Raw genomic sequence first — 12,314 nt, 5'->3', positions numbered from 1 at the left:
AGACTGTGAAATAGCTCACTTATCTGTACGTTGGCAAATAGAGAAAGATGGCCTTGTAATGGAGAAAAAAAAATTCTCATAGTGAACAAAGGTAATAAAATCAAGCTGGTTTATGGTTTGTCAGTCCAAAAAGCTTTTAAGCCGTATCTATAAAGGTGGATCCACTTAATGTTTATTCTGCATTTCGGTATCATTGTGTGATAAGTAGTGTAAATTTAGCTCCTTTAAGCCTGATCTCCCTGGGGTTGAGATTTAAGTGTTGGAACTTTATTTGAAAGGACTCTATTGATTGGGCTTTGATTTGCTCCTTCCTTACCAAAGAGAAGTACTAAATAATGACTGGGCCTCCCTGTTAGGCTTTTTTTTTTTTTTTTTAAATTCACTCTATAGGCCTCTTTCCCTGCCCCCTTTATCTACCTTTTTGTAACTATTTTGCTTAAAAAGACTAAAGTGATATGAGAGAGGGGAAAAAAGGGAAAGAAAAATCAACTGTCACATTGTGAACATAATTGATTCAATAAATAACGTCTTTTCAATTCCCATGGCAAACCTCAGAGTCCTCACTTACATCAGTTAGTGTTCACCTCAGTAAGTGGTGGCGTTCTTAATTTAGACAGATTGGGAGAGTTCACGGTTATCACTTCCTAAGAAAAGAATTTGCTTTTCTTGTTTTATAGACACACTGTCTGGATTTATCTGCCTACTCTGCAAAAAAGAAGCTTGAAAGGGAATTAATGTGGCAGTTTTTATTCTTCCAGATAATAGAAGGAGGACATTGGATTATTGTCCAGGGGTTTGTTGAAACAAACAGTTATATTGGGGGATGAAAATACTCTGGAATCAGAGTGTAAGCTCTGTGAGGGCAGGGACTTTGTCTTGTTAGTTCACTATTTAATCTCCAGGGCACATAGTAGGAGCCCAATAAATATTTGTTGACTGGATCTGTTGTTGAATAAATGGGAGTACTTTCTAGGTCTTATGATAAGAACTGGGTTAAATTTCATTCCAATGCTTCTTTCACACACCCCCACCCCCTCCTTTTTTTGTTGTTGTTAATTTCTTTAAAAGGAGAATAACTCTAGGAGTATAGTATAAACGGTGCCTTCAGAAATGGTTAGGGAGAATCTATTTCAGCAATTCTCAGGCTGGCCCAGAATTGAAAGGGATCTTGGAGGTGATGGCAAGCTGTCATTTATACACTCTCATAAATGAACTAGTTGTGCTTCAGAATTATATGCAGTGTGCTGTTAAATGTCCAGATTCCTGGACCCCAGCCCTGGAAAGTCTAATTGCATAGGTTCTGGGTAGGTCTTCACAGTCTGTATTTGCCTTTTTTGGCTTCCCCTAGTAATTCTGGCGTGCAGCTGGTGTTCTGGTTTGCGAATGCTGCTGGAATGCAAAACACCAGAAATGGATCGGTTTTACAAAGGGGGTTTATTTGGCTACAAAGTTACAGTCTTAAGGCCATAAAGTGTCCAAGGTAAGTCACCAACAATCAAGTACGTTCACTGGAGGATGGCCAGTGGTGTCTGGGAAACCTCTGTTAGCTGGAAAGGCATGTGGCTGGCATCTGCCCCAAAGTTCTGGTTTCAAAATGGCTTTCTTCTGGGAAGTTCCTCTCTAGGCTGCAGTTCCTCAAAAATATCACTCTTAGTTGTGCTTGGGGTATTTGTTCTCTCTTAGCTTCTCTGGAGCAAGAGTCTGCTTTCAACGGCCATCTTCAAACTGTCTCTCATCTGCAGCTCCTGTGCTTTTTTCAAAGTGTCCCACTTGGCTGTAGCTACTCTTCAAAATGTCACTCACAGCTGCACTGAGTTCCTTCTGTTTGTCAGCTCATTTATATGGCTCCAGTGATTTAATTCAAACCCACCCTGAATGGGTGGGGTAACACCGCCATAGAAATTATCCAATTAGAGTCATCATCTGCAGTTGGGTGGGGCGCATCTCCACAGAAACACTCAAAGAATTACAATCTAATCAACACTGATAACGTCTGCCCACACAAGGTTACATCAAAGAATATGGCCTTTTCTGGGAGACATAATACATTCAAACCAGCACAGCTGGGTATAGAAAGCACTAATCCTATATGCCTCACCTTTCTGGTCAAAGTTTATACTTTGTAAAAGTGGCTAGCCTAAGGCTCCTAGCAGATTAATTCGTCAGAACTCGAACCCATGTCTCCTGACTCTCTGATTATTATGCTCCTGGTACTACAGTTTGCTGCTTTGGTTTAGCCAAATACTCATTGTTCCTCACCATTGTGTCAGAATCTTTTAATTAGTATTTCTTCTATCCAAGATAGTGGCAGTGTTTGTGTTGATGGCCAGGCGGTATCTGATGAACATTCTGAGTCCTCAAAGAAACATTAAATTATGTGCAGTATACTTTGGTTTTAAATATATTTTATTGCATTCTCTGGAGATTCCTTTGATTATTCCCATCTCCATCCTCTGGTTCAGAGCAAACCCCAAGTAGAAAGTTTCTTCTTTTTTTCTGCGGCGCACTCATCATTTCCCACCCTTGCCTGATTCTAAGAGAATCGCCTGGTGCTGGTTAAAAGTACGGAACACCAGGACCTACTAAAGGCTTTGGTCCTGCTAAACTGGAATCGGTTCCCAAGAGGAGCCTGGGATGAGTATTCTAAGTTAGCTTTGATCATTCTTATTCTCATCAACCTAATTCCTAGGCTCTGAATACAGCTAGTCTCTTTCCCTTGGACCAGGCTTTCACTTCCTTAAGGCCCTGGTTCATAATTGCATCATAATTCTGTCTTTCCAACTGAAGGTGTGTCCTCTGGCTTGCAGATTTTGTCCCTGTGGGAGGAAAGAGGCAGAATATGCTTTCTCCCTTCCTCAAAGGTAGAATTTTGCTGGACAAGATGGCTGGGTAGACAGGTAGGTACGTACAGTGGTAGAATGAGCATCACAAGAAGGTTAGAGAATGGCCTCTTGAGCCAGAGTGCCCGTTTTTTTTTCCTGACACTTGTACTTAACAGCTGTGTAGCCTTGGGAAAATTACTTAATGTTATTGAGCTTCGGTTTCCTCATCAGTAGAATGGAGGCAAGAATAATACTTCTTCAGGGGTTTTATGTGTATTCATCAAGATGTCTTAGGTGGATTTATCTGGAACACAGAGACAGAGATGGAGATCTGCGTGCAGAGTTACATTAGAGAGGGCTCTCAGGGACAATTCTTGTGAGGGAGTGACGGAAACAGGATTAGGCACAAGGGGAAGTTGCACTGTGATGCAGTTGCATCAAAAGCCTCAGTTGATCCCATGGGCAGCTCTGGAGCTGGGATGCCCTCCAGGGTTGTCCCGAATTGAAGGAAGGGAGCTAGGTCTTTCAGCATCTATGTCCACCAGGCATTGAATGTGGACTGACCCTGGAGAGGGAGCATGTCCTCAAGTAAGGCAGCTCCCTTTGGCTTTAGCTGTGAGCCACAGTCTACTGTCCTGGCAGTTGGGAGGAGTGTCTCATTCACTCCTGAAGTCACCAGACAGGGATCTCAGCACCCCACAGCATCCACTATCCAAGATAATGCACATAAAACTCTAGCATAGAAACTAGCACGTTTGTAAGTGTTCAATTAATGTTAACTATTAATATTATTATTCCAATTCTGGCAATGCTACTTAGTAGCTAGGTCACCTTCAAGAAGTTACCAGTTCTCTTAGGCTGTATCCTTATGTTTAAAATGGAGATCCTAAACCCTGGTCTACAGACCACCCTGAGTACTTCTGACCACATGTGGAGGTAATGTATGGGAAATTGCCGAGCAAAATGTTTAACAATGTAGAAAAGACTGTGAGCCTACTATTCTGAAATGAATATATGGTCATGACTTGGATTTCTTGAAGGGAAAGGGTTGTGATAAATGTAAAAGTGCTTGTCTGTGAAATATGGCATTTTGATTTTTCTTTACTTTCTCTGTAGGGAATTAGAATAATGGAGATGCTGCTAAAGGAACAGTGTGGTGCCCCCTTAGCTGAATAAAGAATCATCAGTGAGTACCAAAAGCTAAATCAGAATTATGTACTCCAGCTATGTTTTCATGCTTATAAGCCTGACATTATGCATCGGCCTCCCTGGGCTATTCGTGCTGTACATCTCCCAGTTATATGCACAGAATACTGTTTCAAGGTGTTTTGTTATCTGTTCCATACCTTCATATACTTGGGTCTTTGATTTTCAGAGCAGTTTTGCTCTCCGTGGTGGGTTACAGCTTCATTCAAATTGTGGAAACTGTTCAGCACAATCCACCATGATTGCAATCCTCAAGGTGCCATAGATGTGTAAGGACTGCAGTGCAGGATTAACTGAAGCTTAATTTTATTGTCCTGAGTACGATAAAAAGAGAGGTTTAAAGCTGTAATTGGAGTAGGAAGGAAAATAAGGAAGGGGCATATTGATTGGCCAGTGAACAAATACATTTTATCGCTCATCTGTATTCCCACTGATTGGGGGTAGCTGCCTGCAGTGCTGTTGAGAAGGATTCCGAGGCCTTGAGAATAATTTCTAGGCTCTGAGTAAGTGTGCCTTGATTGATTAGCAATGTCTGCTGTGGGCACAGGCTGGAAGGACAGCACTTGCATTGGAGCACAGGCCCCTTCCAGTTTAGGGCAAATGGTGTAGGGTTAGCAGAAAGCACAGGGATTGCAGAACTGCTCAACTTGTGTTCCCCCTGAAATTGTATTGTCCACATCAAGGAGAATGATATTCATTTTGGAGAAGGCAGAACAAAGTTAAGAGAGAATCAAAGCCCCAAATAAATGAGTTCAATGGATTTACAGCTTACGAAATTTATTGAACTGAGGTTTTTAACATGTGAGAGAAGGTGCAAGGCAGTTCTGACTCTTAACTATCTGGAGTCAGCACAGACTTCACTGGTTAAGGGCACAGTCCTCCACAAGACTGCCCTCACTGCAGACAACAGCCACAAGTTCGGGGTTCCCAGGGTCACCCTCACTTCTGACCAACTGGCTAGAAATTCAGGGGTTCCTGCTTCCTGCTTGGTTCAATAATTTGCCAGAATGATTCACAGAAGTCAAGAAAGTGCTATACTGAAATAATTACTTTTATTATAGCAAAAAGGATACAAATAAGAAGGAGCCAAAGAATAGATGCTTCACGTCAAGCCTGGGAGGATCCTGAACTTGAAGCTTCCACGTCTTCTCCCCTGGAGTCAGGACGTGTCACCGTCTTGACACATGGATGTGTATTATCAAGGAAATCTCCCTGAGCTTCAGTGTCCAGAGTTTTTATTGGGGTTTCATTATGTAGCCACAATTGATTGAATCGATGCTCCTTGGTTGATCTCAATCTCTATCCCCATCTTTCCTCCCCAGAAGTGGGGTGGGGGCCTCAAAGCCCCAACCCTCTAGTGACATGGTTGTTCTTTCTACCCTGAGCAGCCCCCACCCTAAGATTACGGGGGTGCTGGCGTACTGTCCCACTCTGGTCCTCTGTTTAGCATAGCATAGACTATCAGGTGTGGTGTGTGGGGTCCTATGAATAACAAAAATTAGAGGGTATCTTCCAGGATACCGTGTAGGAGACACAAAGGCCAACCAAATTATCCAACAGAAGGTGAAACCGTTGAGTAAAGCATACGTTGCCTTGAGCGATTGACAGTTACCTCACATTTCCTTATATTGGCTTAAAAGTTGAGCACACATGATTTTGTGTAAGAACCTGGTACGAAATTGTGATGGATGATAAAGTTTGAGAACCATTAACCAAAGAAGCAGCAAAAGAAGTATTTATATACAAGTACTTCAGCATTCAAAGATTGCTGGCCAGGCCTGTGAATGGACCTCAGTTGAAGATTTGTGACCGTTCCTGCTTGTTTGCTGATTGACTCCATTTTGATTGATATTAAGCCTCTGTAAACCTAACACGTATTAATAGATGTATTTATTTCTGCAAATGCTAAGCAAGACAGCATGGCACATGGCAGGTGCTCAAAAACATTTGTTGGGATTGAATCTAAATATGATTTGCTCCCACATCCACTCTGGTCTTTGAAAAGTTTTCTAGGAAACCTTGGCCACATGTCTCTGTTTTCCTGGGCTGGCTTTCTTGTGAGGTTCACTGAGCACCTTTTGTGCTCTTGTGCATGGGCACAGATCTCATCTTACCCTGGGGGTGGGATCCTAAGTCAGCTCTAATTAATGCAAGAATGAGGGAACTCCACTTACACAGGAAAGGTATGTACTTGATGGTTTTCAAATCTCAGGGAGCACCGGAATCACCTGTGCTTACTAAGCAGCCTGCTGGACGCCACCCTTAGAGATTCTGATTCAGTAGGAGGTCTGGGGCGAGGACTGAGAATTTGCCATTTGAAGAAGTTCCTAGTTGACGCTGATGCTGCTGGTCCTGGGACCACACTTAGAGAACGTCTGCTGTAAGTGAGTTTGCTTTGCTGGGCTGAGAAAGGTTAAATGCCAGGGAGCTGAGAGAAAGTTGAAGTTGTTGTCTCTCGTGTATTCTGTTAACCTTAGATTAACCAGAGAAATGATTTGCTTTGTGTGGCTTTTCCCTGACTTTACCATCTTAGCCTCTTTTGCTTGCTTTAATCTTGACAACTCCACACCAGAGCAGAATAACTAAAAACAGGATTTTTGAGACTCACACCAACCTGTTGTGTTTTAAATTAGTTGGATGTCAAGTCTTGCTAGTGAAGATGTGGAAATGACTCATTTCAAATAAATTTACATCATTACCTATGCTGAAGAGTAGGGGTTAGAAAACTGTAGCCTGTGGGCCACATCCTGCTTGTGCCTGTGTTTATAAATAAAGTTTTATTGGAACACAGCCATGCTCCTGGCTCTGTTTAAGCTTCAGCAACAGAGTTGAATAGTTAGGACAGAGACCTTACAGCCCGAAAAGCCTAAAACATTTACTGTCTGTCCCTTTACAAAAACGTTTGCCTGTCCCTGGATTAGAGCATGTTTTCTCCCACATTAATATCACCAGGTGTGTTGTGGTGATTGTTTGACCTTTTTCATATAGCATTCGATCACATCTTGCCTCCATTGCAAAGTTAATAGTCTGACAATTTATTTTTCCTGCATTAGCTCTAGGGTCACCACTTCATGAATACTTTGAAGACTTGGATGATATTTTAAGAAATAAAAAAGGTTAAAAATGATAACAACAGTGAAAGTTAAAATACCAGCAACAATGGTGACTAAAATTGCTTGTAAAGTTCCGATGCATATGCACAGCGGAGTAGATCACCCCAAACTGACCCAAGAAATATGGGTGCTTTGTGTATAGATTGAAGTGGCACTGTGTTGTGGTAGTGTAGGATAAGTGCTGTTTCTAATATACTCAATTTCCCAGCTTGGGAATTTTACAGTTGTTAAGTTTTTAAAACATTCTGTGGGACTTGCAGAAGTGTACGTCATGAGACATTATTTAAGTTTTATAACATAGCGCATTTCAAATCCGTGTAATTTACATTCACATAGGATGTGGCCACATTGTACATTTGGTACCTGGTCTGAGAGACACTTGCCTAGAACTCTTTGGCCTGTAGAGCCAAGTGGGCATTTGAAAATTAGCAAGCTCAGAAGGTGATTTTATCATGAGCCAAAATGCAGGTGTATATAACTCACTAACCAGTATGCTTGCAGCCTGGCTGCCGACACATCCATTTGATAGCTTTTTGATTTCCTGTTATTTTTGAATAAAGCAAACAGCCCTGACATCTGTTTGTTCTTGCCCATGGCAGTTGGAGAACCAGGCTTGGTGAGGTTTGATAACATACCAGAGTCCTATCACATCAGAATGATTAAGGCAGCAATTTTGGCTGTATCTTAACTCCCCTGTGAACTCTCTCTTCTGGGTAGTTGGACTTAATAAAATGAGGTGCTTGCTTTGTTTGAAGATCGTTGGGAGGCAGAAATGCAATTTCTTCAAGAATCATCTATAGTGATAAAATTCAAGTGATTCTTAAGAGTTGCTTCTGAAAAGAGGGCAAACAAGTATTGATTGGTTAGTCATGTTTATTAGGTGATAAAGCCTGTTCACTTTGTCTTGTAGGGAAGCTGTGTTTGAGTCTACTTTGTCTTGAGAATACCTTCTTGGCCATAGCACATCGTAGACACGGATTCTGGAATACAGGTGTGAGGATGCAGTGTCAGCGGCTCGAAGAAAAAGAGACCTTCCTATCAGGACAAAAAAATGATACACTCCCCTGAGAGCCTGCTTCAAGTGGTGGGACTCACAGAGATGAGACCTTCAGCTGGATTTTTTGTGGCACAGTCTCTTTACGATTTTACAAATAAAGGAAAAATAAGATGATGTCCATTCTTCCGTAGGGTGTCCTGCTGATTGTCTGGGGATGGTATCAGAGCAGCCACGGATGTGTCAGAGGCCTGAAATGAAATGCAGCGTCTGTGCCCTTATATTGTCAGCATAATTGCTCACAGGATTCCTGAGAGGATTCTGAGACAAATAAAAAGAATGAACCTGATACCTGATTCATAGGTGGCCTGGACAGGCATGTACCAGACCTGTGTTGAAGCTAAGCCATAGTTATAGGATGTTTAAGATTCTCAGAAAACAGAATTTTATGTCTATTCAGAAGTATTCAATAACTGCTATTCAGTGTAGCTTTTATAATATGACATGTGAACTGTGATTTGTAAAGCACATGGTATTAAGACTGGGAAGGCAGGCTCTAATTTTGACTGCTACTAACTTGTTCTGTGATGTGGAGGAAATCATTAACCTCTCATTTTTTACTGGGCAAAAAGGGATAATAGCACCTCATCTTTTTGCCTGTGGATTGTGAGGCTAAAACAAGGTAATTTACCTTAAAGAACCCAGGATTTGGGAGTTAGCCATACCTGGGTTTGAATCCAAGTGCTGACACTTCCTAGCTCAGTGACCATGTACATAATTTTAAATCCCTCTGAACCTCATTTTTTTTAAAATTGTAAATTGGGGTGATAGAATCAGCTTGGTGAAGTTGTTGGACCTATTTGAGATCATGTATATAAAATGCCTAGCACACTGCCTGGTGCATACTAGAAGTTCAGTAAATAGAAGCCATTGTTATTATGTGAAATCATTTTGAAAATGTACTTTTCAAATGTAATGTAAAGTAGAATTACTGTTTGAAAATTAGATGACAGTAGTTTGCTTTTCACATTTGGAAGCCAAAATATAAATGCATACTGCCTAACAGAAAGCTTGAAGAAAGGTAATAATTTGGAATTCATCTTCTTAAGATAAAAATTGGGCCATTATTGGAAAGTTGGGAAAATTGTCCTTTTCTTAATATTTGAAAATTTTTCCACTTAGTGCATTGATGAATTTCAGAGCAGTTGTACTTTTTCATACAAGCCTGCCACCACAAGCCTCTGCTTATTGTATTTGAGCTATTTATGCTGTCTGAGTTTTGTTTCTTAGTATAATTTCCTTTCATTTCCTTACTGTTCATTCTTCAATTGTGATGGAGGGAAAATGAATGGAAGAAACCAGAATGCACTTTGACCTTCTTTTCCAGTTTGTAAATGGCAGTTGGTAGGCTTTGGTAATAATAGCCCATTTTCAAAAATAAGAGGCGATATGAATTATCACACAAATGAGAGGCAAGAAATTTGTATTTGGTGTTTGACATCGGAATAAACTTAACTCTATTCTCAACAGCTTGCATACTCTAAGGCAGGAATTCTCAACGTTGGCTGTCACCTGGGGAGCTTTATGCCATCCCGATTCCCAGAGTGCACCCCAAACCAATAAATCACAATCTCTGGGCCTGGGATCCAGGCATCAGTATTTTGTAAAGTTCCCTGGGTGATTCCAAAGTGCAGGTAAGGTTGAAAATACGGCAGTGGATTTTAAATAATTTGAGATTATCTAAGTTTTTTCTTAATAAACTCTGAAGTAGGAAAGGATCTTTCCAGTAGGGCTTTTTATTAGAAGTAGAAAATGGGAAGCAAAAAGAGGCTGCATTTCTGCCTTAATTCCTTTAAGCCCAGGTCATGGGTGCAGATGTCTGCAGGGATCTGGCAGGTGATGTGATGAGGGAAGGTGGCAGGTGACCATTGGAGAGAACTCGGGGGCTCACGCCTGGTTAAAGATGGACAGCTGCTACCCAGCTCCAGCACCATGTTGCCTTGTGGCTGGTTTTTCTAGTTCTTCCACTTTTCAATTTTTCTAGAAAAGACTGAATTAAAAAAAAAAAATCTACCGATTTTCATGTGTTAGAAACCAATTTGGAATCTTAAACTAATTTGGAATCTTAAAGCACATTGTGCTGGCCAAACTGGTTTGCCAGCCAGTAGTACACAGCCTCTGCTTTAAGAATTTTAAGGACCAGCCTGGACATCCCGGCCAGTTTTTAATAGATTTGCATTTTTCTGTTCTGTTAAGCTGCATTCTGCCTTCCTTCCAAGACTGCTTTTAGATGTATTTTCCTCCCTTTCCACTCCCAAGTAATCCCCTGGACTTGTGCCAGGCATTTTCTTCTCAGTTTTTTTCCTTTTTCCTGCCAGCATCTATTGCTTCAAGCTTCACATCTATGGTTTAGAAAATGTTCTTTTTGAAATTAATTAGGGCTTGTTGGAGTTTATTTTTATTTTGTGTCATAATCCTTCTCTTGTGATAAAACATTTAGAAGCCCATGTTTTGTTTTGTTTTATTTTCTACAGTCTAGTTCAAGAAATGTTAAAACCAGGACTACCGTCTTATTGGGCACACTAGGAACAAGCTGGGAAAGGGTTAAGTTACTGACAACAGACTCTGGGGTGAGCCTTCACTTCAGGTGATTTGCTGCAGTGACTCCCAGGATTTGAAAGTGAGGAAATCCTTGGGGAGACATGCTAAAATGCAGGCTCCCAGGCCCCTCCCCAGTGATTCTGAGTCTTAAAATTTCAGTCAGGGCTCAGGAAACTACATTTTAAACAAGTTTTCCTGGAGATTTAGGTGTGCTGTTCCACAGATCACATTTTAAGAAACACTGGGTTAGAGGAGGTGTTTTTTCCTCTCCGTTTCCTGTTGTTTAGGAAGATTTTGCGATTAGTTGGGCCCACCTGATAATATAGTTTATCACTCAGGACACAGTAAAAAGTTCTTATGTGGAAAGAAGCTGACTCAAGCTATCCCTACATGACTGAGGTGCTTTTATTCTGAAGGGTCTTTTATGGTTTCAATTGTACCTGGATAAAAAGGATGCTGTATTCTTTTTTTTATGTAAATTACTTCATGTATTTTATAAATGGTATATGTGTAATAATATACCATTTATTTGGCCTTGTGGGGTGTAGTGTATAGATAACTGAAGTTTATGTTTTTTTTTTAAAGTAGTACATCTCTTTAGCTTTATTTCAACCATTTAGATGGTTTTGAAAGCAGAATCTAGTAAATATAATTATACTTTTTTAGGGTCATCATATATCCTTTTAGTTCTTGCAGGTCCTATGTTGGCTTGTTAAAGTCCCTACACTGACTGGCCCAAATGGCTTTGCTCTTTGAGTTCCCTAGGGGTTTTTATAGTTTTTCTTTTCCCTCACTATTACCTTTCATTTCTCTCTGTCGTTACCATCCCTGCCTCTAGGAACGTTCCTCCAGTTTGCTGTGGGGTTGGGAAATCATGTAACTGCATCCTAAGCAGAATCCGAGTGTGGCTTTTGAAAAGCTTCTCTAGGAATAAAATGAATGAACTTTGACTTAATGTCATCATCTTAATGTCTCAAATATCTTCCTCTAAGTTACTTTCTGATCCTCAACTGCAGTTTGCTTTTCCCATGATTGGAAAGTGATATGTTTCTACAAATGATTTTTGTTAATCTATTCATGTGTTTTCTCTGTGACTGTTTTTATGTTTTTATATGGATGGTTTTATAATGTGAAACTTGAGGATTAAAATTCATCTGAAAATTTCTCAGGCCATGTTTTTGCGCATGATAAAATGTTTTTGATTTAGTGTTTTTGTGATTTGAAACAATAAATTAACTGTATATTTATAAAATTCAGTCTGGCAGTTATTGTGAAATAAAGGTGTTACAACTAATATTTATGCAGGAATTCTAATTTCTTTGGGGTATCACAACACAGCATAGATTGTGTTTATCATTTGTAGTAATGATCCTAGTCCTTTTCACCTGCCCCAGATGAGGGTATGATACTAACCACATGATATTAGCTGCCCCCTCCCCCAAGGCATGCCATTGCAGTTTATCCCAGAAAGTAAGTGGAGGCCACCAATTTCCACTGACCCTGGTGAGCCATGTGCTAATGATTCAGAGGACAGAGTCTGCAGAGGGAAAAGAAATGAGGCACAACACAGAGAAATGG

The 12,314-nt window shown here is 40.6% G+C and overlaps 1 protein-coding gene across 7 annotated transcripts in view; it reads left to right on the top strand.

Annotated features, from left to right (window-relative positions):
- The window catches only part of PRELID2 (PRELI domain containing 2), a 79,496-nt gene extending 67,482 nt beyond the window's left edge, over window positions 1-12,014 (top strand). For 3 of the 7 annotated variants that reach the window (XM_037801553.1, XM_037801551.1, XM_037801555.1), the window contains 2 exons: window positions 3,939-4,008; window positions 5,090-12,014. In XM_037801553.1, coding sequence (XP_037657481.1) covers window positions 3,939-3,998 — 60 coding nt within the window. In that variant the 3' untranslated portion in view covers window positions 3,999-4,008; window positions 5,090-12,014. The remainder of the gene's footprint in view (window positions 1-3,938; window positions 4,009-5,089) is intronic. The other 4 variants (XM_037801552.1, XM_037801550.1, XM_037801554.1 and 1 more) reach the window with 2 other exon arrangements.
- The last annotated feature ends 300 nt before the right edge of the window (window positions 12,015-12,314 follow it).

This window comes from Choloepus didactylus, chromosome 13 (genome assembly GCF_015220235.1).
Source record: "Choloepus didactylus isolate mChoDid1 chromosome 13, mChoDid1.pri, whole genome shotgun sequence".
Taxonomy (NCBI): Eukaryota; Metazoa; Chordata; class Mammalia; order Pilosa; family Megalonychidae; genus Choloepus; species Choloepus didactylus.
This window is presented reverse-complemented; position numbering and strand designations above follow the sequence as displayed.